Here is a 26,846-nt window from a genome sequence, read left to right as displayed (position 1 = left end):
GAGAGAGCAGAGAGAAATTCTCCTAGAGAGAAAATTCAGTGAGCCACATATATTGTAAACACTAAACTTGTAGCTCTATCCTTTTACATAGTGGAAAAGTTACTGCTGCTGCTCTCCGAGGACGTAGGCATAGCCGAACCTCGTTAAATGCTGTGTCTCATCTACTTTACGTGCAGCTCAGAATTATCGCACATATCCCAGGTTATTTTTATAACACGTTATCAGCACGATAGTCTCTCCTTTTATTTCTGAAATTTTTCAACTAACACTTTACTTTATGTAATTACTAACCATTAACAAAAATGGACCCTTGGTAATACTAAACATATCCCAGTGGGAGACCGTTACTAATGCTAACACTTTACTTTATGTAATTACTAACCATTAACAAAAATGGACCCTTGGTAATACTAAACATATTATCAGTGAGAGACCGTTACTAATACTAACACTTTACTTTATGAATTTATTTTACCGCACATTTACATTTATTTTAAAGGGTGGTGCGGGTTTATCGTCCACGCCTTTGCTTTTATTTAAATGTATGGAGCAGAATTAGTGCCCATACAAGCACACTTACTTTACCGCACATTTAAGGTATGGTGCGGAATTAACGTCCATACAGCAAGCAATTTAATTCATGATTTTATTTTTATCATCAATTAATATACCTGAATAATGAAATTCCTATTAATAAGTGGCTTAATATCTCAGATCTCGAACCTAAAATTTTGGACAGCAAATTCATGACACTTTATCATCAATTAATATACCTGAATAATGAAATTCCTATTAATAAGTGGCTTAATGTTCCAGATCTCGAGCCTAAAGTTTCAGATGGCAAATTTGGCAAAACTGGAGTTTGCTGCCTTAGACCTTTCCGGGGACAACTTTTTATCATGGGTCCTGGATGCCAAAATTCATCTACGAGCCAATGGCCTCGGACAAACAATTGTAGATGAGAATGATGCTTCGCCTGAAGAGAATGCGAAGGCCATGATCTTTCTTCGCCGCCACATCCATGAAGCGCTGAAAAGCGAATATGTGGTGGTTGATGAACCGTTGGTTCTGTGGAAAGCTCTAGGTGAAAGATACGATCACCAGAAGACGATGACTCTCCCAAGAGCTAGATACGAATGGACCCACTTGAGATTTCAAGATTACAAGTCAGTGTCCGAGTATAACTCTGCTATGCATAGAATTACCTCATTAATGAGGCTATGTGGGGAAAATATATCTGAGGAGGATATGCTCGAAAAAACTCTGAGCACTTTTCATGCTTCAAATGTCCTCCTTCAACAGCAATACAGACATAGCGGTTTCAAGAGATACTCGGAACTTGTATCTTGCCTCTTGTTAGCTGAGCAGAATAATGAGCTCTTATTAAAGAATCACCAATCTCGCCCAACGGGCTCAGCACCACTTCCTGAAATAAATGCTGCATCTCAGGAAGTGAATGCCACTTCATCTCGTGGTAATATCCATAAACGTGGGCGATGGGGCAAGCGTGGCCACTGGCAAGGAAGTAGAAAAAATCATGGTGATCGTTTAGAGGGTTTAGGACCAAGGAGTGGTCCATCCACGAATGGCAAATATGCATCCCGTAATAAGGGAAAGGCACAGATGAGTCATGTGCCTAGAAATGTTGAAAGCCCTTGCCACAGATGTGGAGCAAAGGGACATTGGGTGCGCACTTGTCGTACGCCCAGGCATTTGGCGGATCTCTATCAAGCTTCACTTAAGAACAGGAAAGTGGAGATAAATTACATTGATCATGCTCCGCCAGCCACAGATGGCTCATCAGAAATATCACGTCAGCAAAACAAGACGCATCTAGATGTTTCTGATTTTGTTACTAAAAGAGGGAATGAAGGTTATGAGTCCGAATTAGATTAAATCCCTTAATGTACTATTTGTATTAGCTGTACTATTTGTATTAGCTGAAGTGTTGTTTAAATTTCAATCCAATAAAAGTTGTAATGTTGTCTTCTTTTTGATCCCAGCTTATTTTACTTATTTGGTGGCATGGATGTAAATTATGGATGCCCTCAAAACAAAGGCTATAGCAGAGATATTTGTCTCGCAGACAGCGCAACTACTCATACGATCCTTCAAGATCGGAAGTATTTCTCAAAATTAATGCTTACAAAAGCAAAGGTAACAACCATATCAGGTCCTGCAAATCTGATTGAAGGTTCAGGAAGAGCCCAAATTATGTTACCAAATGGAACAATACTGTCCATTCCAGATGCTTTGTATTCATCTAACTCCAGAAGGAATCTGTTGAGTTTCAAAGATATACGTTTGAATGGCTACCATGTTGAAACAAAGATAGAGGAAAACATGGAATATCTTTGTATTACCTCCAGTGATACCCAAAAGCGTATACTGGAGAAGCTTTGTGAGCTCTCATCAGGGTTGTATTACACAACCATACGGACAATTGAGGCACATAGTGTCATGGACCAAGAGTCCACTGGCTCAAATGCTTTTAAGCTTTGGCATGACAGGTTGGGTCATCCTGGATCCACCATGATGCGCAGGATCATCACCAACTCTAAAGGACATCCCTTATTAACTAAACACATTATGTTATCAAGTGACATCTTTTGCCAAGCTTGTTCACAAGGGAAGTTGGTGATCAGACCATCACAACCAAAGGTTGATGTTGAGTCTCCATCATTTTTGCAAAGAATTCAAGGGGACATTTGTGGACCTATTCACCCCCCATGTGGACCATTTCGGTACTTTATGGTCTTGGTGGACGCATCTACCCGATGGTCACATGTTTGTCTTTTATCTACTCGGAACATGGCATTTGCTAGGCTTTTGGCTCAGATAATTAAATTACGAGCTCAATTCCCAGATTATCCCATTAAGTCAATCAGACTCGATAATGCTGGTGAATTTACATCTCAGACTTTTGATGACTACTGCATGTCACTAGGCATAGATATTGAACATCATGTTCCCCATGTGCATACTCAAAATGGCTTGGCAGAAGCTTTAATTAAACGCCTTCAATTGATAGCACGCACTTTGCTAATGAAAACAAAGTTGCCAGTTTCTGCTTGGGGATATGCCATTTTACATGCAGCATCACTTGTGCGATTAAGGCCCGTTGCCAACAATCAATGTTCTCCCATACAACTCGTATTAGGAAATCAACCAAACATTTCACATTTAAGAATTTTTGGGTGTACAGTATATGTGCCCATTGCACCACCACAACGTACTAAGATGGGTCCTCAACGCAGATTGGGAATTTATGTTGGTTTTGATTCACCATCTATCATCAAATACTTAGAACCCCTGACGGGTGATATTTTTACCGCACGATTTGCGGATTGTGATTTTGATGAGACAATCTTCCCACCATTAGGGGGAGAAAAATCTGTGTCTAAAGAACAAGGCAAACTCATTCCTGAAAAACGATGTGAATTATCATGGAATGTATCCACATTGTCTCATCTCGATCCTCATACTGCTCAATGCGAAAACGAAGTAAGAAGGATTGTTCACCTCCAAAGTATTGCAAATCAGATGCCAGATGCATTTAATGATGCAGCAAAGGTGACAAAATCTCATATCCCAGCTGCAAATACACCCGCACGGATTGATGTCCATAATGGACAAAGCAATGTGCCAGCAAATGGTTCATCTGCTGCACGCCTAAAACGTGGCAGACCACTAGGCTCAAAGGATTCAGTTCCTCGAAAGAGGAAGTTGATGGACAAAATGAATCCAAATGAAATAAATAGAGAGCCCACAATTCATAATTCAAATGCCCCTAAAGAGGGACATGTACTTCTTGACAAGGAAAACGTCATTGGTGAGACAAGTGCCCCTAAAGTGGCAACCGTACCTGAAAGTCAAGAAATCTCCATAAATTATACGTCCACTGATGAATTGTGGAGTAGAAATGAGATGATCATCGATGATATATTTGCATTCTCAGTGGCTGCTGAAATAATAAAAGATGATGATATTGAACCACGCTCTATTAATGAATGTACACAGAGGCAAGATTGGCCCAAGTGGAAGGATGCAATCCAGGCAGAATTAAATTCTTTGGAAAAAAGGAGTGTTTTTGGACATATTAGTCCAACTCCACCCAATGTGAACCCTGTAGGTTACAAGTGGGTATTTACAAGAAAGCGCAATGAGAAAAATGAGATCTCAAGGTATAAAGCGCGACTCGTTGCGCAAGGTTTTTCACAAAGGCCTGGAATTGATTATGTGGAAACGTACTCTCCAGTAATGGACACAATTACATTCCGTTACCTAATAAGTTTGGCGGTTTCAGAAAAACTTGAAATGAGACTCATGGATGTTATTACCGCATATTTGTATGGAGAATTGGATACAGATATATACATGAAAGTTCCAGAAGGATTCAGGTTGCCTGAAGCAGCCAGAAACACACCACGGGGCATGTTCTCAGTTAAATTGAGAAAATCATTATATGGGCTAAAACAATCTGGACGAATGTGGTACAATCGTCTCAGTAAGTATTTACTGAAGGAAGGATACACAAATGATCCTGTTTGCCCATGTGTGTTTATTAAGAAATCAAAGTCTGGATTTGCGATAGTGGCAGTATATGTCGACGACATGAATCTAATTGGAACTTCTGCAGAGCTTCAAAAGACTGTTGATTATCTCAAACGTGAGTTTGAGATGAAGGATCTTGGAAAGACAAAATATTGTCTTGGCTTGCAGATTGAGCACAGTGCTAATGGAATTTTGGTGCATCAATCAACTTATACTGAGAAAGTATTGAAACGGTTTGGCATGGATAAAGCCCATCCACTTAGCACTCCAATGGTCGTTCGATCGCTTGACACTAAGAAAGACCCATATCGTCCAAAAGGGAATGATGAAATGGTCCTTGGTCCAGAAGTACCATATCTTAGTGCAATAGGTGCTTTATTGTACCTCGCACAATGTACCAGACCAGACATATCATTCTCAGTAAATCTGTTAGCAAGGTACAGTTCTGCTCCAACAAGGCGACACTGGACCGGCATCAAACATGTTCTACGATACCTACGTGGGACAACAGACATGGGGTTATTCTATTCCAGTGAATCGACCAACGCCCAGAGTATTATTGGTTATGCTGATGCAGGATATCTCTCTGATCCACATCAAGGACGATCACAGACTGGGTATGTATTTACATGTGGAGGAACTGCGATCTCATGGCGTTCAACAAAACAAACATTAGTGGCCACATCTTCCAATCACTCGGAAATACTTGCCCTCCATGAAGCCAGTCGTGAATGCGTTTGGTTAAGATCGGTAATCCATCACATCCGAAGCACATGTGCCCTACCCTCAATAACAGACACTCCAACAATTCTGAATGAGGACAATGCCGCTTGTATTGCTCAGATTACAGGAGGATATATCAAGGGTGACAGGACCAAACACATATCACCAAAGTTTTTCTATACACATGAGCTCCAGAAGAGTCAAGAAATCAAAGTCAGACAAATCCGCTCAAGTGATAACCTGGCAGATCTCTTCACTAAATCATTGCCGAAATATACATTCCAAAAGTTAGTACATGGCATCGGATTACGACAACTCTGCAAGCAATCAAGTTGGAGCATGCAAAATCAGGGGGAGCATTCAAGAGTCCTCTAACATAGGACATATGCACGTTGTACTCTTTTTCCTTTGCTTAGATTTTCCCACTGGGTTTTTCCAAGCAAGGTTTTAATGAGGCAACCAATCTAAGGTCATGTGGTCTCCAAGGGGGAGTGTTATAAAAGTCTTGAAATGGAGCCCACACATACTGTTCATTACTGTACATTACTGTTCATCACTGTTCATTTGACGGCTTTGATAGAGTTTGTCTGTCACGGGTGAACAGTGATGAATAGTGATTATTTCAGCCTATAAATAAGAAGAGAAACGGAAAGAAGAAGGAGAAGAAAAAAGGAGAAAGGAAGAGAAGGAAGAAAGAGGAAAGAGAGAGCAGAGAGAAATTCTCCTAGAGAGAAAATTCAGTGAGCCACATATATTGTAAACACTAAACTTGTAGCTCTATCCTTTTACATAGTGGAAAAGTTACTGCTGCTGCTCTCCGAGGACGTAGGCATAGCCGAACCTCGTTAAATGCTGTGTCTCATCTACTTTACGTGCAGCTCAGAATTATCGCACATATCCCAGGTTATTTTTATAACACACATATATTTATTGTTTTGTTTTTATAGCGCATAAATATTTATATACAATTTTTGAGTCAAAAGTTTTTTTAAATGCAAAATTTGATGCTTGAAAACAGCAGTCCCCATGATTTCATTTCATATGTCAAATTGCCACATTAAATAATGGATGGATGGATTATTCAACCAGATGCGATAATATGTCTCCATCCATTGTTGAAATATTCAAATGTGATATTCCACATACTGTAATTATCAATAACAAATAATTCCAAAGTTCCTTTTTTTGGTCAATAATAATTCCAAAGTTCTATCCCGACTTATTCACCATTGTGGCAAATTTGTCAACACACCTTTCATGCAATACAACAAATTAACAAGTGTTATTTTTTATTTTATTTTTAAAAGGAAAATGGATGTAGATAGTTGACCAATGCAAATGTATAGTACTCTCCATTCTGCACCCGAGTTCAAATTTCCTTCTATGTAGTTTAAAATATAATATCATTTATATAAAAATAAATAAAAATAAATGATAAAAGTACCTCTCACATTGGAGAATGGGGAACATAATGCAATAAAATCATGCTCAAAGGATAAAACTAAATCATTATGTCTAGTATGGTCATTTATTCCCATGTGAAATGTGGGGATGGGGATATCCCAACGATTATGCATAATCAATTTCCAATCCAAGTTATATTGTATTTTATATTAGAAATAGAACCAATCGAGGCTGCTCATGATACACATGATCAAGTGCCCCTACAGAATATAAATAAATAATTTGATGAATAATTGTCATTGGCACCATAAAAGTAAGAATATTTATAATTTATTTTGATTTCCCTTTCTTAATATCAATTATAAAAAAGCCACGATAACAATATTAAGTTGTAACTTTTAGAAAATAAAAAATAAAAAACAGTTCATAGACAAATAAAAAGAAAAACAGAGGAAAATATGTAATATGCTGTTGTTTTTTATTTTTGGAGAAGAAGCAGGCGGATGACAATGATAATATGGAAAAATAAAAAAGGCTCCATCCACAGACGTAACGCCAGCTGAAATTTCTTTAAATATCCGCAACTCTCTCACTGTTGTCATTTGTGTTCCTTCAGCTCTGAGCTCAGATCCTGGCCATCCTTTTTAAACTGTCAACTTCCAAGTCAAGCTGGTGGTAAGCTTCCAAAACTCTCTTTCATTTCGTTTCAGTCTTATATTTCTTTCAGCTCTTTGCATTGCCAGGAGTCTCAAGCAGGTTTGATTCACTTCATACTCTTGCGTGATTTAATATGTTTGGATTTTATTTATTTTTCAATCAATTTCTTGTTTTTTAAAAGACAAAATCTTTAGATTCTCGAAACATGCAGTTTCCTTTTTCATTTGATCGTTGTGTCATGATCGTGGATATGGGATTGGTTACTGAGATGGTTGCTGATGTGAAGTCGTAAGCTCAAAAATATGCAATTTTCTTTTTCATTTGATTGTTGTATCATGATTGTGGATATGGAACTGGTTATTGAGATGGTTGCTGATGTGAAGTCATAAGCTGTTTGGCTGCTGAGAAAACGGAGGAAAGAAATTAAAGTAAAACTTTAAAGTGTTAAATCTCCTATCATTTGCTCTTGTCTCCAGAAAGGAAAAACAAAAACAGAAGAAGATCAACTCAGTTTTTGAAGTGTTTATAAAGTTCAAAGTCACACACAATAGTTACTTCTTTTCTTCTTTATTTTACTTTTTAAATAAAAAAATAAAAAATCTTGGTATTTGTTTTAGTTGTTCTTTGAAAGCTGACTTATTTAGAATTTTACGTATTGATTATTGCTGATACTCTTCATTTTCTTAACAGTTGACTGATAAAAATGGGGGAGGAGAATTCTGGGATTGCAAAGGATGTCACTGAAGTAAGTTGTACCCCATTTAGTTTCATAATGTTTAACCCTTTGGGTGTCTGAATATTATATGATATTTTGCTGATTGAATGTGTTTATTCATTGTGATTGTTATACAGTTAATTGGTAAAACACCATTGGTGTATCTCAACCATGTTGTAGATGGCTGTGTAGCAAAAATTGCTGCTAAGCTGGAGATGATGGAACCCTGCTCTAGTGTCAAAGACAGGTTTAACTAATTCTGATTGGAATATTTATCAGTTGCACACACTGCAATTGTTTGATTGGGATTTTTTTCATGAGACTGCCTTGTTCAGTGTCATTGTTGTGAAGTTGGACTTATATGTAAGCTGAAGTCAATTCCAAAGTGGGTCTCCAAGAGAAATTTCCATGGCCCAGTTCCATGCAATCAGTTGAAAACTTAGAATGATGATTTGTTCATTGTAGGATCGGATACAGTATGATTAAAGATGCTGAGGAGAAAGGTCTCATTAAGCCGGGTGAGGTTAGTATTCATGTCTTTCTTATCTAGACAAGTGAAATAGGTTTTCTGAATCCAAGTGGAGCCTGTGTTTGATACTCAAATAGAAATGTCTGTTATTATCTGATATGATTTCCGCCATTCAATCCCCAACTTGGTTTAGATATCAGTCAATCATTTGCAATTTCTTCTTTCAAGTTTTATTTGTGATGTTCCCTCTGCGTGTGTAATGTAAAAAATTAAAATGATAGGTATTTATCTTTACTTTTTCACGGTCTAATAATGTTCTGGTTCTGTTTGTGTAATTAATGAGGTAAAGGAGAAACTTTTGATTTGACAATTTTTTCTTGTTTCATGTTGTAGAGTGTCCTGATTGAACCTACGAGTGGCAATACTGGCATAGGATTGGCATTTATGGCAGCTGCTAAGGGTTACAAACTAATAATCACCATGCCTGCTTCAATGAGTCTCGAAAGACGAACCATTCTTCTAGGATTTGGGGCTGAGCTTGTCCTCACAGATCCAGCCAGAGGCATGAAAGGGGCTGTTCAGAAGGCAGAAGAGATAGTGGCAAAGACTCCCAATGCTTATATGCTACAGCAATTTGAAAACCATGCCAACCCAAAGGTGAAAATTTTATGCCATGTTTTTTTGTTAATATAACTTGCTGTCTGGATAGACTGCTGGAAAGATATGGTCTGTTCAGGTACACTATGAAACTACTGGACCAGAAATCTGGGAAGGCTCTGGTGGTAAAGCCGATGCCTTTGTTTCTGGGATAGGAACAGGAGGTACAATAACAGGTGTTGGGAAGTACCTCAAGGAGCAAAACCCAAACATCAAGGTTGGCCGTCTCTTTGCATATTATAATTTAGAGGATAATAATTATTCAATTTTTTTATAATGCCTATATCATTATTTCTGATAGTGCTGACTTGCCTCTTGCTTTTTATGTTTAGCTCTATGGTGTAGAACCAGTTGAAAGTGCTGTTTTGTCTGGAGGGAAACCCGGTGAGTCATGATAACCTGCTTGTCACGAGCACATGGGTGTTGGCCCTTTTGATCTGGGCTGCAGGCTCATTATTTAGAGTTCAATAAACTTCATTTTTTGGGCCCAAGTTAAATGTCTGTAAAGTGGACCTGTAACTGTCCCTTAAGAATTTCAAAAGAAAAGTCACCTAGATACCCACATGCTAGAAAATTAGTGTTAATTGACAATCCTAGATTCAGACTAGTCTAGCGTCAGCAGATGATATTGAGTACAAACTGTTCACTAGAGAATTTTCGCTCTCATATTCTCCTTTTCTAAATTTGATGATCTGTGTACTTCTCTATATCTCAGGCCCTCACAAGATTCAAGGAATTGGTGCTGGCTTCATCCCTGGAGTTTTAGATGTCAACTTGATTGACGAAGTTATTCAAGTAAGCACTAAAACTTGTACTTGGCATTATTTTCCACTGAAGACTTGACGTTATTAATTGTAATGATTGAAATTTTTGACGTCTTACTACCATTATTTATTTTTTTTGGTGGGGGCTTTGATTATCCTCCTTAAGATAATCTGTCTAGGAAATATCATTGTTTGAGCTTTTAATTTCATCGCAAGACTTATATGAGTATGCTCATGACGATATCGACAAGTTATATGCAGTGCCACTTTTTTCATTAATTTTGTGAAATTGACAACTTTCCTTCCAAGCTGCAAGTTTATATTTTGAGAGCTAAACCAATCTTTCTATGACTTTGCAGATATCAAGTGAAGAAGCTATAGAAACTGCTAAGCAGCTTGCATTGAAAGAAGGTTTGCTGGTAAGTCCACAACCATGAATGAACTGTTTGAACAAGAACTTCTCTTGGTTCTTTTAGCATGCTATTGATTTTGTCATGAATTTTACAATCTTCGGTATTCTGGTTTCCTTTGGTTGCTTCCATTGTTCCATCTTTTCTATTTTGATTTACGATTAACATGTATTGCAGGTGGGGATATCATCCGGTGCTGCTGCTGCTGCTGCGATTGAAATTGCAAAGAGGCCAGAAAATGCTGGAAAGCTCATTGTTGTAAGTCATATTATTAACTGCAGTAGGTTTTTAACAACATATTGGACTACTGAGCTTGTTGTTTAAGTATGTTTCCTGCATAGTTTGCACAAATTGACAGGAATGGTACGTTCCCTTAAGATTGACTGGATCGCCTTTTCATTTCTAAATGTGTACAGGTGGTCTTCCCCAGCTTTGGAGAGCGTTATCTATCCTCTGTGTTGTTCGAATCTGTGAAGCGGGAGGCTGAGAATATGGTTTTTGAGCCCTGAGATGTTCTGTAGCTTCGAAAGGAACTGTACAAATTTCACAATTTGCGAGGCAGAGAGTATGATTATCAAGCTGCGCCGTATTTTCGCTTTGACTGCTTTTGCTTCTTGACATGAGTCTCAATAAATGCTATGAAGAATAAAGTGCTGCCTTTTCTGTTTGTAATAGAATTTGAAAACAGTTTGTATGGCTTACTAATTCAAGAACCTTTACATCCTTGTGAGATTATTCAAGTTGGTATGATGTGTTTTAAGAAAATTAGCAGCATTTTCTCATAAATATTATGCAAGGATTGGTATCAATGAAGCAATTTATGGATGGTTAACAGAAAAGGTCCAGTTGAATTTTACTAAAAATTATTTTTGCATGTCACTGCAGATTGAAGGGATAAATTAATATTTATTGGACTTAGTATTTATCTTCAACTAACCGACAAAAGTAAAATCAACTTGAGGAAGCAAAGTAATGGATGGAAACGTACTGATTTAGAATCAATTCTGAATGGATATATTATACCAGACAAAAAGGTAAAATGAGAGATGAGCCTATTTTGCTAGCCAGCAGCTGAAAGTTGATACTGAATTGAGGCAGGGGCCGCGCGAACGCAGGCCCCAACTACAACAAATTATGACGTTGGCTCTCCTACGTTGAGGAGACCATAGGCGAGCACCCCTCCTAAGTGCAATGGAGGTCACCAACCCAGGCCATGAGCCTTCTTGATCGCTCATAGACCTCGTCCAGGTAAGTATGTTTCAAAGTGCCCCTTGTTCCTCTTTAATACACCAATCTCGCTTTTCACTTCTTGTGCATTTCCGATGTGGTACTTGAAGCTACTGGCTAAAATGCTGGAAAAAAGTACCAGAGACGCATACGATTTGACAAACTTAATTAATCTAGAGAAACACTTGACTCTTTTTTCCTTTTTTGAAATATTGAGCATTAGGGTTATAAGTAAAATATTAAGGAGCATAAATGAAAAGTTGCATGGTTTCTCCTCTAAAGTCCAACACAAAATAATAAAGGAAATAAGAAAGGAAACCGGCCATATATAGTCTCATATATCAACAAAGCCCCGCTAGTGTAGTAGTTTGGAGCAATTGCTCTGCCAGGCAATATCTTAAATTCCGGTCATAACTTCCGTGTAGTGTATATAAATTTAATATACTATCACCATTCCCAATAGAAAATGTCTTAAAAAAATAGTCTCATAAATAAGGGTTTTGTAGGTTTAGGTGCCCAGCTACAATATAATTGACAATATAGCTGCTGATGTGACTCGATTGAATTTCACAGTGAATGATTTAGTTGCAGCACATCAAAAGCTCTCTCCGCTGACATCATAAACGCATTTAACCTCAATAATTTGCCTTAACAGCAGCAATTAGTTTGTGGGATTCAGGAGCAGCAGCAGCAAAAATAAATCAGAAACGAGGTAAATATAATAGCAGAAACTAATGCAAGTTTGGACTCAATATTTTTTGGGTTTAGCCCCCTTTATTTATAGTCAATAATAATGTGAGACCTACTTTTTTTTTTTTTTGAATAATTAGCTAATGGGCCTTTTACGTTGAAAACTCACAAGAAAGTTTGTTTATAGAATTGACAGGGGCCGCGCGGACGCAGGCCCCCACCGCAACAAATTATGACGTTGGCTCTCCTACAGTGAGGAGACCATAGGCAGGCACCCCTCCTAAGTGCAATGGAGGCCACCAACCTAGGCCATGAGCCTTCTTGATCGCCCATTGACCCCGTCCAGGTAAGTATGTTTTAAAGGCACCACCTCTTCCTATTTTATAGTACGCGCATGCCATTTGTTTCTCTTGTTCTTCGATGTGGGACAACCAAGTTAAAATTACCGTGGTTTCCTATGTTCCAAAATACATGGGCACTGCTCCGTGTTTCTTATTGCTCTGGCACTGAGTATCGATCAAACAGAGACAATATTCTTCGACCCAATATATAATAAGTCTGTTAAGTTTTCCTTCCTTTTTTGGCAAAGTATATCTTACTCAAAGGTGAGAAAACGCATGGTTCGAACACCACACATAAAGGTTTGGTTTTTATGGTGTAAATTGTTCTTAAGACCATAAATCTTCAAACCAGATTTCTTAGTTGCTGTCTGTTTTCTCCAGAATTCATAGTTGCTGTCTTTTCTCCAGAATTCATAGTTGCTATGCTCTCTCTGCTTATATATGCCTGTATAATCAAAGCAGTCTTCAGAGTATAATTTCATGAAACCTTCAAATTCCATAGAATTCAACCAAAATAAAAGTGAGAATTATCAAATTCACATACAACTCCAGGGTTGTGAAATTTTACAAAATCAAGGCAGGTACTTCGGAAGAAAATAATCTATTTAATCAATTAAAAGAAATTTGAAAAAGTTTGGATTATCTTTGAGCAGGGGCTGCGCGAACGCAAGCCCCCATTGCAATAAATTATGACGTAGGCTCTCCCACTTGGGGAGACCTCAAGCTAGCACCCCTCCTAAGTGCAATGGAGGTCACCAACTTAGGCCATGAGTCTTCCTGATCACCCATTGACCCCGTCCAGGTAAGTATGTTGTAAAGTTGCTCCTTAGTCCTTAGTTATAGCTCGTCCTCTGGTCTCTTAACTGTTCTTTTATCGATGTGGGATCCTTGCAAATATTGACCCCCTCCTATCCTATATGTAAGCTGAGACTCAACCCCGCCCTAATCTCCACATTGAGATCTTTTAGGGCTTAACTGAACCACCAGGATGAAATCTAATATAGGATGATAGAGTTACACAGAGTTCTCCTGCATTACTACTTGCTCTCTTGATAACAAAATCAATCAACTCAATAGAAATATTGAGTTCCGTTCTCAATTATCCTCAAATTCAGAACTCGAAATAATCAAATATTAGCTTTATAGTTTATATAGACTCAAAGCATAAGCTTGCTTTTTCACTGATTAATTTTAACAAAATAAACCAGGGAATTGGAAAATGGCTTACAACTACATTCATTATTCGTCATTTGCCACATTACAATGATTACATCATGGTTGAAAATAATTACCATGCATAATTACATTTTATTAAAGTTTGACCGTAGTTCTTATTGAAAATAATAATAATTCATAATCAAAATCACACTATATTTTATGAAAATATTATAACTAAAATGTGACATAAATAACATATAATCAATCGGTGATAATAATGGTGCATGATGATGAAATGTTATTAGCAAAGTTACACTTAAAAAAAAAAAACTTTTAAAAAGCATGCGCCATATCTATGTTTTATGAAAATATAATAGCTAAAATGTGATCAAGTAATTTCTATAAGGTGAAATAAATTGACAGAATACAATTTAGTATAAAAACTTAGGGTTCGTTTGGGAGTGATTCGGGAGAGATCAATAATCACTTTTATGAAGAAGCACATGCTCTTAGAATTACTTAAAATTAGATATAGCATTTGTGTCGTGTTTACAATGTTCGTGTCATGTTCACGTCAACACGCTTTTCTGAACGAGTTCGCATGACACGACATGATAAGAAAACAAGTGAAAAATATCAAACATAAACACGACCCGTTACAATTCGTGAATCACACGACACGACACAACCCGTTTCATCCTTTAAGAATTTAAACAAATTAAAAAAGAAAAAAAATTGAAGAAAAAAACCAAAACCAAAACCCCTGCGTAGCCCCCCTCTTCCTATTTCTCTCCTCTTTCCCCAATCCATAAACCTCCATTAATGACACAACTAGTGAGAGAGGGTTTGCTGAAGGAGGAGGAGAGAGGGGGTGGCACAATGAGAGGGAAGAACATAAAAGAAAGCTATGTTTGGTTTATGATGAAAATAAAGAAAAATAATGAAAAGAGAAGAAACTTACAGAGATAGATAGTGGGAGAGTTGGGGGAGGAAGAGAAGAAAGAGAAGGAGAAAAAAAGAAAAATATATATATATATAAACTTACAAAAATGCCCTTAAGTTTAATGGGTTAACAGATATTTGCGAATTTACACGACACGGGTCGTTAAGTTAACATGTGGCTAACGGGTCGAGTCGACACAACATGATAACTCGACCCAAATACTAAAATTTTCATGTGAATTCTTATCGTGTTAATGAATATATCATGTACAATATTGCCATATTTACTTAAAATCACTTTTTGGAGATCCAAAGTTACTCCCATACAAGATGAAATAGACATAAAAGAAAGGAACAAAATTTAGAAAATAGAATTTAGGAGGGCCGCGCGTACACAGCCCCACTACCACAAATTACGACGTACAGTCTCCTCTAGGGAGATGTTAGGCAAGTGCACCTCCAAAGTGCAATGGAAGCCACCCACCTAGGCCATGGGCCTTTTTGATCACCCATAGACCCCGTCCAGGTATGTAATTTTAAATGTGGTCCTTAGTTTTGTATTTATCCCCCAACACTTATCTCCACCTTCTGTACGTTTCCAATGTGGGACATTCGTCCCAACCAAAGTCTGGAAACTTAAATTAATCGCAGCCGACCCAACCAAAGATTTCTGGCACTCCCTAATTCACTACCCCATTATTTTATGGTCCTTGTGCTTCATCACATTTGTTGAAAATGAAGAGCTAGAGATTGATGCTGCAGCCTTAACTTTTTAGCTTTGTTCCCAATTTTAAACCTGCAAAACCAATACTTGCATCGCTTGCCTAGTATTAGGTTCTAAGCCTCTAACTATGATATTCCAGAGAGACAAAAAAGCAAGATTTCAAAACATGAAATTTCTAAAAGAAATGAAGGATGGTGCTTGAGCAAGTGAAGCTAGCTGAACTCAGTTCATCAACTGCTTAAGTTGTCCTTTTTTTTTATTTAAATTTTGTATTTTATCAAAACCAGAAAAAGGGGATGTTTCTTTACTTACTGTGCGCAGCCATTTAAAGCAAGAATAACAATTTGCTCACCAAGCTGCAAAGGAAATGGATAACCAGCCTCACCCCTCTTAGTATCAACACCAGAGTGTTCAAGTGCAAAAGGACGGGCTCACTATTGTGACTAAACTGTGTTCAAGTGCAAAAGGACGGGCTCACTATTGTGACTAAACTTAAAGTTTAGTCAAAGCCAAGGTCTTTTGATAGAAACTTACATCAAACTTTACAAATTATAATTGGCTAGGAAGAACCAAACACCAGAGCCAAAGTCTCGCAATTCTTTATAGCGACGAACTTCACAAATTACAATTGGCTTGGGTTAAATTGGCTAGGAAGAACCCAACCCCTTGAGAACGAAAATTAAATTTGGGTATAAGATTGGCATGAGAATTATTGCTTGTTCCACAATATTGAACTGAAATTTAGGTAGGGGCTGCGCGAACGCAAGCCCCCTCGGCAACAAATTATGACATTGGCTCTCCTACTTGAGGAGACCATAGGCAGGCACCCCTCCTAAGTGCAATGGAGGTCACCAACCTAGGCCATGGGCCTTCTTGATCACCCATTGACCCTGTCCAGGTAAGTATGTTTTCACAGGCTCGTCCTTATGTATTTATACGTGCTCACCTCAACTCTCCAGCCTTTACTTGGGCGATGTGGGACAAGCACACGCATATTGGTTTTTACTAAGTGTGCTAGTAGTATTGCAAAGCAAGTTCCCTGGTTTCACTAATAGTCTTGAAGGGTATTTTTTTAATTAATAATTACAACTTGTGTCCCTTCCAGCAGGCTAGTGACCTTCTATTTTTCACTTTTTTTTCTTACCCTTCAAGCTGTAGATCTTTTCCTCTGTTAGTTTGCATTTTTCTTTGTACATTTCTTGCAGGATTTATTAGATGTCAGCTTAGAGATTTATGAAACGAGGAATGAGAACGGCATAATTTGTACATACTAAAGATTGTTTTGTGATTTTCAAGAATACAAGATGAGGTCAGGGAGAGGGACGCAGGCTTGCATATGAACAAAATAACGACAACAGTACAACCTGTGTTTGAACTTCTCAATAAAGATATGACCTTTCAGAAGGATCGTTTTTCGGACTCATCTTGTATTCTTGAAAATCAATATTAGATAAGGGATCAGACCGCTCTTAGAAACATAAAACAAAAGCAAACTCTCGTAGTTCGTTTTTGGGCTCATTTTGTTTTGTAAAACTTATTCTGCAAAATCAGTATGTGATTCACAATTGCTGTCACAAAACAATTAATATTTTCACGTCAACTGTTTTATTGTAATGAACCAAAACCAATCATGAAGATGCACGTAGCAGCTGAGCCATGGTCAGCAGTTTGTGTGAAGACAAAAGCATCCCTACAATTAACTTTATTTAACACATCTCGAGAGGTATTCGGAGACACAAATACCTGTGAGTCTTTGGGCATCTCACAGTAATGCTTAATTAGATGTTGACCTGTTTTTCTTTTCTTTGCTCATTTCTCTCAATGAAATTTTTCATGGCTCTTTTTACCTTTTATTGTGACTCTACCACAAAATAACATGCATCTTTTCTTTTTTAATTGTCAAAACAACTTCTTTTTTACTTTTATTGCAGCCCTAACTTTTTACCAAAACAAGAAAATAAAAAAATTCTCATTATTTTTTTAGGAGATTTACTATTATACCAAATATAGGGGCCTAAATTATTAAAAAAAACTCTATGAAATGGACTTTAAAAACACACTGCCAACCCCAAAACCTCATAAAAAATACAAAACACTCGATATGGCATCAAAGTAATTTAATAATCAAAATTAAATTCAATAGGGCCAACTGTCAATTTTTGAGTATTTTTTGGGTTTGTTTATAGAAATTAAATTGTGTACGATTTTATCTATATTATTAGTGATAAGAATAGGTATATTACTAAATATCTTTTCTTTTTTTTCCACTTTGATTTTTCTCAACTATTTTAAAAATAATAATTTCCTCAATTAAAATTTTAAGTCTTTGTTGCCCTTTTGAACTCTTAACTTTAATAATCCCTCTACAACCAAAGTTGTCATTGACAACATTTGTAGACATAGTTTATGGGAGGGTTTTTTTTTAATACATCATCATGTTACCAAGTGAGAAAATAAGAACAATGAGATTTTTTTTTTCTTTTCTATTTTGGTAAAAAGTTAGTGGTTCAGTAAAAGTGAAAAATAGAAGAAGTTGTTTTGGCAATTAAAAAAGAAAGGACACATATTACTTTATGGTTGAGCCACAATAGAAAGTAAAGAGGAGCCCCTCCATATGCGTAAGGAGGGAAGGAAGTATTGTCAATAAAAATAAAAATAAAATACTTACATAAAAAAACCAAAATAACTCCCATATGTGCCTCATGGAAGTCCAAAGAGCCAAACTTGAGAAATAGACATTCTAAACAAGTAGTCAGCATTTTTCTCACCGAAACAAAGTACAACACAATATTTGCATTGAAAACTGCTTTCTTTCTTCTCTATCTTCCCTGCAGAGATAAGGTTTGCTCTGTTGTACTGTCTTGGTGGTTCTTATTTGATTTCCATTACTTGGTATTTCACTTGTAACTGTTCCTAAAATTCTGCAGAGTTTTGTTCTTGGTCAACAGCTGGGTGTAAAAAATTTCATTACCAGTGCTTCAAATTTTGAAAATCAGCTTGTTAATATTGGATACAGTTCTAAACTATTAATCTGTCTGGTGCTATGTTTATGGTCATTAAATTAATAATTGGCTTTGAAAAAACTTTGACTTTTGGGCTATCGGTGGTTTGGTCAAAAGGCTTGTACTTTGGGATTGCATTCAATATTGGATAACTGAAACCTTTTTCATAAGACTGCTTTGTGTGAGTATGGATTCTGAACAATTTTGGTAAAAGTACTGCCTTTTTAGTTCACTCTTTTGAAAACCTTCTTGTGATATTTCTTTGATATCTGTTTATATTTTTTGGCTGGTTTCCGACCGTTCATAATTGATGTGAATCATCTGCATATTTGGCGTCTTCTGATTCTGTTGACTTTCCAAGGTCTGATTATGATGTTCATGAAGCTTGATTGAATTTTATTTTCTCATTTTATGTGTGTTTATTTTGTTGGGTTGGTTTGTTTTTACTTCAGAGTTTTAATTTTCATTTGTGTATGGATGTATGAAGCCACGTTTTACTATACGTTGTTGTACCTGTATACGCTGTACAGTATTGAATGTAAAAATAGCTATCTTGGATGTTATTTCAGGCAAATGATATCCTTGTTAGGATTTATGTATTATATCAGACATGGCTTTTCAAATAGGTTAATGGCAATGCGCTTCTTCAGAGTTTGTTTTCACTCTTTCATATCTTTATCAGCTTGCTGCCAGAAAAGATAACATGGAAGACAAGTGCGCAATCAGGAGAGATGTCACAGAAGTAATATTTCTTCATGAAACTTACGCATTCAATGATGCTTAGCCTCTTTTTCATTTATCAGGTTTTTTATTTTTTATTTATTTTCATGATTATAAATATTTGCTTTGGCTTATGATTTGCTCTCTCTGTCTTCTTGATTCATGCAGTTAATTGGAAATACCCCGTTGGTATATCTCAACAATGTTGTGGATGGTTGCGTAGCCCGAATTGCTGCCAAGCTAGAATCAATGGAACCCTGCTCTAGTGTGAAAGACAGGCATATTTTTTGTTAGTTTTTCCTCAGGAATATTGGTTTTGATTTTCCTAGTATGAAAACAATCAAGAACGTACGGGATATAGAATCTGGACTCAGATTAATATACTCATTTGGTCTTAAATAATTTTTTATACGCAGGATTGCATTTAGTATGATCAAGGACGCAGAGGATAAAGGTCTAATTACGCCAGGGAAGGTTCAAAACAAATATTCGCCATATCTATAGATGTTTATTTAGTTTGTAGTGCATATTTTGCAGAAAAACATGTTCAGATTATCCATTACACCTTCAAGTAGGCTTCAGCATACCAAATCTATACATAAAGTTTCTTCTTCCTTTTCTGTTATTTTAAGGATATCAAGTTTGACTATATGGGGGAATTTCCACTTATATCATCAGAAACGTGGAGTTTCAACTAACTAACTTGCTTGGGTTCTTGATATGCATAATTAATTGGCACTGAAGACTGTTCTTGTTGAGCCCACAAGTGGCAACACTGGCATTGGATTGGCATTCATTGCAGCAAGCAAGGGTTACAAGCTTAAGATAACCATGCCATCTTCAATGAGTCTTGAGAGAAGAATTGTGCTCCTAGCTTTTGGAGCTGAGGTGTACCTCACAGATCCTGCCAAAGGCATTAAGGGAGTTCTTGATAAGGCTGAGGAGTTGCTAACCAGCACGCCTAATAGTTATATGCTTCAGCAATTTGAAAATCCCGCCAATCCAAAGGTATTTTTGCAGTATATGTGACATGGCTACATGGTTGAAAGGATTTATGAATAATTGTGTAATACTTTGTGTAGGTTCATTACGAAACCACCGGCCCGGAGATATGGAGAGACTCAGGAGGGAAGGTTGATGCCCTGGTTTCAGGGATAGGGACTGGGGGTACCGTAACCGGTACTGGGAGATTTCTTAAAGAGCAAAATCCAAAGATCAAGGTTGAGTTTTGTGTGTATAATATACAATATATGAGAGAGAGAGAGAGAGAGAGAGAGAGAGAGAGAGAGAGAGAGAGAGTCATTACAATATACATGGTCTAATGGTATGGTTTCTTTTGTTTAATGTCTAGGTGTACGGTGTAGAACCAGTCGAAAGTGCAGTCTTAAATGGTGGCCGACCTGGTGAGTTATTACAATACCTGTGTCTCTGCACTACCTCTTTCTTGTGTGCTTGTGAAATTCTTTGTAAAACATATTACAACAGAACATCATGAAGCAGGTGCTAAGTTTTTCTGGTTATCACTTGTCATCCTGCCGAATAAAACAAAAGCAAGAAGTTAAGTTGATGTCATTAGAATGTTAAATCCAAAGTATTTTATGATAGTTTGATTCTTTTAAGTGGTACAATACGTGGATTTCAACAGCATGAAATTACTATTCCACAGTATTTGAGACTTCATTCTCCTATATTGACTGATGCTCATCTGGATACATAATATGCACACTCATTTCAAAGGGAAGCATCAGATCCAAGGAATTGGTGCGGGTATCATACCTCAAGTTCTGGATGTAAGCTTGCTCAACGAAGTTATTCAAGTAAGTCTTGGACTTATTTACTGCAGTTCAGATTGAATTTACACATTTTTAATGAAGTATTCTGATAATGAAAATTTGATTTTACATGTGAAATTGTCGACTTGCTCTTAATTGTACAAGTTCTTGTTGCATTTCGATGTGAACAGTTTTTAGCAGTATTATAATATAGAAACTAAATCATATATGCCTTCAATATAAGAAAAACATTTATTAGCGGTACGGTATCATTGTGCTAAGCGTACATACGATTGTGCTAAGCTTCAACTTGACTGATCATGTTTCTGTAACACTTTAGGTAACCAGTGAAGAAGCTATTGACACCGCTAAGCTGCTTGCCCTGAAAGAAGGTCTTCTGGTATGGCATCAATTAGTTGAAATGACATTTAGTGTTATGGTGGTTCTATGAGTTTGTTACTCTCCATGTCTTTCCATCTATGATGCTGATTGTCTGAGCAAATATTTTGCAGGTGGGGATTTCATCTGGTGCAGCAGCAGCAGCAGCAATAAAGCTGGCCAAGAAGCAGGAAAATGCTGGAAAACTCATTGTTGTAAGTCTAATTGCGTTTTTTAATTGAAATAGAATATCTGTACTGCATTGGCTTCGAATTGTTATCCTATGAACTGCATTTTGCTCAACAAAACACTCCATTAACTTCTCCACTCATTTGTGGCTTCTGCAGGCTGTGTTCCCCAGCTTCGGAGAGCGTTATTTGTCTTCAGAGCTCTTTGATTCCGTTAGGCATGAGGCGGAAAACATGACTGTTTACTGAAGTGTTGCTGAAATTCGTAAAATGCTTCTATAGTTGCCTTGCTTCTTGAAATAATAAGAAAAACTTTGCTCTAGTTTGGATGGCAATATGACCCTAGCCTATAACGGCACTAGAGCCTTATTACAAACAATATTTGACTTATGCGATTTATAACTGATTAAAAAATAAATTCCGGTTCGTATTGGTTATCTTCCTGATAACCCTCAGTACAAAATTGAGCAATGTTTTGTACGGTGGTTCATAGAAAGCCAGTGCTAAAAGAAAAACACATCTTTTGTTTTTCACATTAAAATAAGGCTTTTTATCGCAAACGGTCCCTGAGGTTCGTGAAATTATCACCTATTGTCCTTAAATTTTTGTGTGTGACATTAATAATGGAAGATATGTTATAAAAATTATATTAAGATATCATATAGTGGAAGATTAATATCTACTTTGGATATGTTGCAAATTAATATCTATAAGGTACAAACTAATGCAAGTAGGAGGGTCCTTTTTTATTATTACTTTTTTAATTAAATAGTATCGCCGGTCGGCTATACTATGATTTTTTATAATAAAAAAAAGAGTATAGCCGGCCGGCTATACTTTGACATAACCGATCGAGGTTCTCGTTTATTAAAAAAAAAAAAAAAAGAGTACAGCCGAACGGCCATACTCCATGTTTTTAATTTTTTTTAAAAAGACATGTGTTGACACGTGGCGCCTAATGGCGGGGTCTCTTTTTTATATTTAAAACTAGTAGAGCCGTCCGGCTATACTCAGTTTCTAAATTTTTTTTAAAACAGTATAGCCGCGCGGCTATAAAAATTTCACACAGTCGGCTGTTCTGTTAATCGTATAGTCGCTCGGCTATACTTGATTTTTGTCTAATTTTAAAAAAAATAGTATAGCAGGGCAGCATTAGTGTTTTTTTTTAAAAAAAAAAATTGTCGTTAATAAATAGTATAGACGAGCTGTTATAGTCTTTTACATATGTATATATATATATATGTATACATATGTAAAAGAGATGATAGTAACCAACCCTTCTGGAAAGAAAAATTCGTTAATGGTCTGCCTAATTTATTTGCCCATAAAATCCGAACTACCCTCAGTAATGAACAAGGTCATATTGATTGGGATAGTTTAACCTATGGAAATATTATAAGCACAATTAATCAAGTTGGCATGAAAATGTGTGTTGATTACAAAATAGGTAAACAAATTTTTCTTCGTAAAACTTTTCCTTTTCTTGTAAAATTCATTATCATTGTTTTTAGGAAATTGTTTTCTTTTGGGGTAGAACCGGCTCTTTCTTAGGTGACTCGGCTTACTTTTCATGGAGGGAGGAATACTACTAAGACCGTATTGTTCACATAAATTTCCTAATTCGTATAAACTTTACCTGGGGTTAATTGTTCTAGCATGTCTTCTATTTTCTTCATTGTTGGTGTGATCTTGAGTGTCGGGCTTGACCTAAGATCCTGGAATTGGACTATTGGTTTTTCTACTTTCTTAGACTTGATTTCTGGGGAATTTATTTTATCAATTTTAGTCTCAATTGTGTCTAACTGTTTGCCTATGACAATTAGGCTCTGGTTGGTATAATTATTCTGCTCAATAATTCTTCTATTGCTATCGTTACTTTCAAAAGCTTTGAAAGGGGTAGCAGGTATAGGAGTGTTCTTGTGCTCAATAATTATGGTATCAACTAGAGGGTGACTGGATTCTACAACAGACTTATCTATCATTTTCCATTTTTCTTTAGTCAAAGTTTTTAACTCATCATTAGACATATAACGGCTTTCTACAAAATCAAGGTAGAAAATTTCAACTTCGGCTGACCGCATATAATCTTTCCAATCTTTAAAAATTTCTTGACGGTTCTGACTATCAGGAAAGGCTTGGTGATAACGGTTTCTTAAATTTTCTATTAAGGGTTCTTAGTTGATTATCAACTGTGGCATAATTGTCAACTACGAAATCAGACTGTGTAGGTGACTCAGGTGACTCGGGTGACTCAGATTTGTCTTCTTGAACTGGAGCCTTGCCATAGCAGGGCTGGGTTACCTGAGAGGATTTTCTCAGGGACTCAAGTTTGAAATCAATCATTGCCTTTTCTAACTCTAGGTCTCGTTCTAGAGTGGAAGACGAGGCGGTAAAGAAGTGCCTTGCCAGGGCATGCCTCTGTGACTGACCAGGTGTTGGTAACTACTGCAACTGGACATTGGATTTTCTTGAAGGCTGATTTTCAAATCTAATTTTAACTGTGCCGTCTAAATATTGGTGAATGTAGTCTAAATTGTTTAGACTACCTGGATCGGAGCTGGTTGGCTCTCTGTAACTAGGGTCCAATTTGTTGGAAGGGCAACTTCTGACCATTTGATGGTCTGAGGAACTTGTATATGGACATCTGAGGTATGACTCTGGATCAGAACTGTTTGATCTTTTGGGCTTTTATTGAGGGCTTGGAAATTCATATTTGTACCTGTGACTTTGTAATAGATTCTGTAAACTAAGGCTAAAGGCTGGGTTCCTGGGAGGACATTATAACTTTCAGTCTTAATATTCAGAGTTAAAGACTATAATATATATGTATATATATGTATACATATATATATACACACACTAAGAATTTTTTTATTAAAAAAAAAGTATGCCTTAGCTTTAATCGATAGAGGTTCTTCTTTGTTTAAAAAAAAAAAAAAAAAAGCCAAGCATAGTCGTCCGGCTACACTCCATGTATTTAATTTTTTAAAAAAGACATGTGTTGACACGTGGCGCCTAATGGGTGGGGGGTCCTCTTTTTTATATTAAGAACCAGTATAGCCGCACAGCTATACTTAGTTTTAAATTTTTTTTAAAACGTATCGCTGTCCGGCCATATTATTTTCACACAGTGGGGCTGCTCTGTTTTTTCTTTAGAAAATAGTATAGCCAGGCGGTTTTTTTTTTTCTAATTTTTTTAAAAAATAGTATAGCAAGGAGCATTAGTGGTTTTTTATTTATTTTAAATTGTCTTTAATAAATAATATAGACGAGCGGCTATAGTCTTTTGCATATGTATGCATATATATATAAATATATGTAGGTACTTATTTTTCAACAATACATTCGTGTTCTATGCACGTCTCACGTTGTTGTATCGTACATGTACGTACGTATTTTCTAATGTTTTATGCACGTATTTTCAACAAAATTTTCAGGAAGACACACAAAATCAAGTATTATACAAATAATTCTCACATATTATTGAATAAAAATAAATTATGTTATAAAAATTATATTAAAATATCATATAGTGGAAGTTTAATATCTACTTTGGATATGTTGCAAATTAATATCTATAAGATACAAACTAATGCAACTAGGAGGGTTCTTTTTTATTATTAATTTTTTAATTCAATAGTATAGCCGGTCGGCTATACCACGATTTTTTTTTAATAAAAAGAGTATAGCCGGTCGGCTATACCACGATTTTTTTTAATAAAAAGAGTGTAGCCGGGCGGCTATACTTATTTTTGACACGTGGCTTTAATCGATAGAGGTTCTTTTTATAATAAAAAAATCCACGTACAGCCGCACGGCTATACTCCATGTTTTTATTTTTTTTTAATTTTTAAATTCATGTGTTGGCACGTGGCGCCTAATGGTTGGGGGGCCTCGTTTTCATATTAAAAATAGTATAGCCGGATGGCTATACTCAGTTCTTAAATTTGTTTAAAAAGTAAAGCCGGTCAGCTATACTACGATTTTTTTTTATTTTATAAAAAGAGTATAGCTGGTCGGTTATACTTATTTTTGACATGTGGCTTTAATCGATAGAGGTTGTTCTTTTTTATAAAAAAATGAGTACAGCCGCTCGGCTATACTCCATGTTTATAATTTTTTTTTAAAAGACATGTGTTGACACGTGGGGCCATATGGCTGGGTGTCCTTTTTTTATATTAAAAAATAATATAGCTGTACGGCTATACTCAGTGGTTGCTAGTAGGCCCATCATTTGGCCAGCGGGCTCATGGGCTGATGGGGGTCCGCCCGGCCAATCGAAAAAAAACTCGACTCGGCCAGTTATGGGCTTTGAGATGGCTCAACCAGCCTTGGGCTGGGCTAGGCTTGGGCTTGGGTGTCTGAAGCCCAGCCCAGCCCGATTAAGCCCAAGAAAGCCCGACCTGGCCCGCCTACAAAAGTCCGGCCCGCATACATATTTAATTATGTATAAATAAGAGTTTAGGTTTAGGATTATATCACTTAAATCACATATATAATTTGTTTCATTTCATTTACTTTTCTTTACTCATTCCTAGTTTATAATTGGATGATTAACACATTAATTTGTGTCAATTATTAATTCAACAATTATATATAAATAAGATGAACAACATATCACATCACCAAATATAATCATATCACAAAATATAATCGTACCACCAAATATAATCATGCTTTTCTTGAACAGATCACCAAATATTTGCATATTTATTCATAACATCCTTTTAATTTTTTTTTATACTTATTATTTTTTACAACGTATTACGTTCTAATTATGTAATAACCTAAAAAATAATACTTGATTTTATTATTTTTGTGGAAAATCTTATTAAGTTGTGTGACTTTATTGGGTGTTTTTTGAATTTGGTTTGATGTAAAAATATTGGAATTAAGTGAGTTTAATCTCAAATTTGGACTAAAATGCCATTATGATTAAGTTTATGATTTTTTTTAATGAAGTAGGCCCGTTTAGGCCTGGCCCGGCCCGATAGGCTTTCTCAAGCCCGACCCATGGGTTGGGCTTGGGCTTTGAATTTTCTAAAAAAATCCGGCCTGGGATTTTCTCGCTCTGTTTTAAAGCCCGGCCCTGACGAGCCCTAGTCACTAGAGTATCAATGTCGCCTACAACAAGCGGTCGCAACATTGACGCTCTCTATGTTTATCCTTTCACCTATTTTTAGTATCCCCTATCAAATTACAACTTAAAAGTTCGGCCACTTTATAATATTCGAATATAATTTATTTACATTTTTAAATATATATTATTTATATTCAATAATATGTTATAATTATGTGTATAATACGTGAATTTTGTTTGTATTATTGAAGATTTTGTAAAAAAATAAGTG

General features: G+C 36.4%; 2 protein-coding genes across 6 annotated transcripts; both read left to right on the top strand.

Annotated features, from left to right (window-relative positions):
- On the top strand, positions 7,158–11,170 carry LOC18772639 (cysteine synthase). 2 transcript variants are annotated; one of them, XM_007205486.2, is made up of 11 exons: positions 7,158–7,356; positions 8,029–8,083; positions 8,191–8,300; positions 8,519–8,576; positions 8,916–9,179; positions 9,259–9,396; positions 9,512–9,563; positions 9,895–9,974; positions 10,303–10,362; positions 10,531–10,611; positions 10,770–11,170. In XM_007205486.2, exons 2-11 carry the CDS (start codon positions 8,042–8,044, stop codon positions 10,860–10,862), a joined length of 978 nt encoding a protein of 325 aa, XP_007205548.1. In that variant the 5' UTR covers positions 7,158–7,356; positions 8,029–8,041; the 3' UTR covers positions 10,863–11,170. The 2 variants fall into 2 exon arrangements, with proteins under 2 accessions (XP_007205548.1, XP_007205549.1); XM_007205487.2 differs by having other exon boundaries at positions 7,353–7,437.
- LOC18774068 (cysteine synthase) lies at positions 18,149–21,958 on the top strand. 4 transcript variants are annotated; one of them, XM_007205624.2, is made up of 11 exons: positions 18,150–18,276; positions 19,120–19,179; positions 19,326–19,435; positions 19,574–19,631; positions 19,902–20,165; positions 20,240–20,377; positions 20,509–20,560; positions 20,895–20,974; positions 21,270–21,329; positions 21,442–21,522; positions 21,655–21,958. In XM_007205624.2, exons 2-11 carry the CDS (start codon positions 19,141–19,143, stop codon positions 21,742–21,744), a joined length of 972 nt encoding a protein of 323 aa, XP_007205686.2. In that variant the 5' UTR covers positions 18,150–18,276; positions 19,120–19,140; the 3' UTR covers positions 21,745–21,958. The 4 variants fall into 4 exon arrangements, with proteins under 4 accessions (XP_020422673.1, XP_007205686.2, XP_020422671.1 ...); XM_020567082.1 differs by lacking the exon at positions 18,150–18,276 and adding an exon at positions 18,305–18,327; XM_020567083.1 differs by lacking the exons at positions 18,150–18,276; positions 19,120–19,179 and having other exon boundaries at positions 19,352–19,446.

Source organism: Prunus persica, chromosome G6 (assembly GCF_000346465.2).
Source record: "Prunus persica cultivar Lovell chromosome G6, Prunus_persica_NCBIv2, whole genome shotgun sequence".
Lineage (NCBI taxonomy): Eukaryota > Viridiplantae > Streptophyta > Magnoliopsida > Rosales > Rosaceae > Prunus > Prunus persica.
Note: the sequence above shows the minus strand (reverse complement) of the source record. Positions and strands in the feature narration are given on the sequence as shown.

Bases quoted from the DNA above. Each gene is read 5' to 3' on its own strand.
- LOC18772639 (XM_007205486.2), top strand. From the start codon at position 8,042: ATGGGGGAGGAGAATTCTGGGATTGCAAAGGATGTCACTGAA. The intron at 8,084-8,190 runs GTAAGTTGTACC...ATTGTTATACAG, and splicing joins TTGCAAAGGATGTCACTGAA to TTAATTGGTAAAACACCATT. The intron at 8,301-8,518 runs GTTTAACTAATT...TGTTCATTGTAG, and splicing joins TGCTCTAGTGTCAAAGACAG to GATCGGATACAGTATGATTA.
- LOC18774068 (XM_007205624.2), top strand. From the start codon at position 19,141: ATGGAAGACAAGTGCGCAATCAGGAGAGATGTCACAGAA. The intron at 19,436-19,573 runs GCATATTTTTTG...TTTTATACGCAG, and splicing joins TGCTCTAGTGTGAAAGACAG to GATTGCATTTAGTATGATCA. The intron at 21,330-21,441 runs GTATGGCATCAA...AATATTTTGCAG, and splicing joins CCCTGAAAGAAGGTCTTCTG to GTGGGGATTTCATCTGGTGC.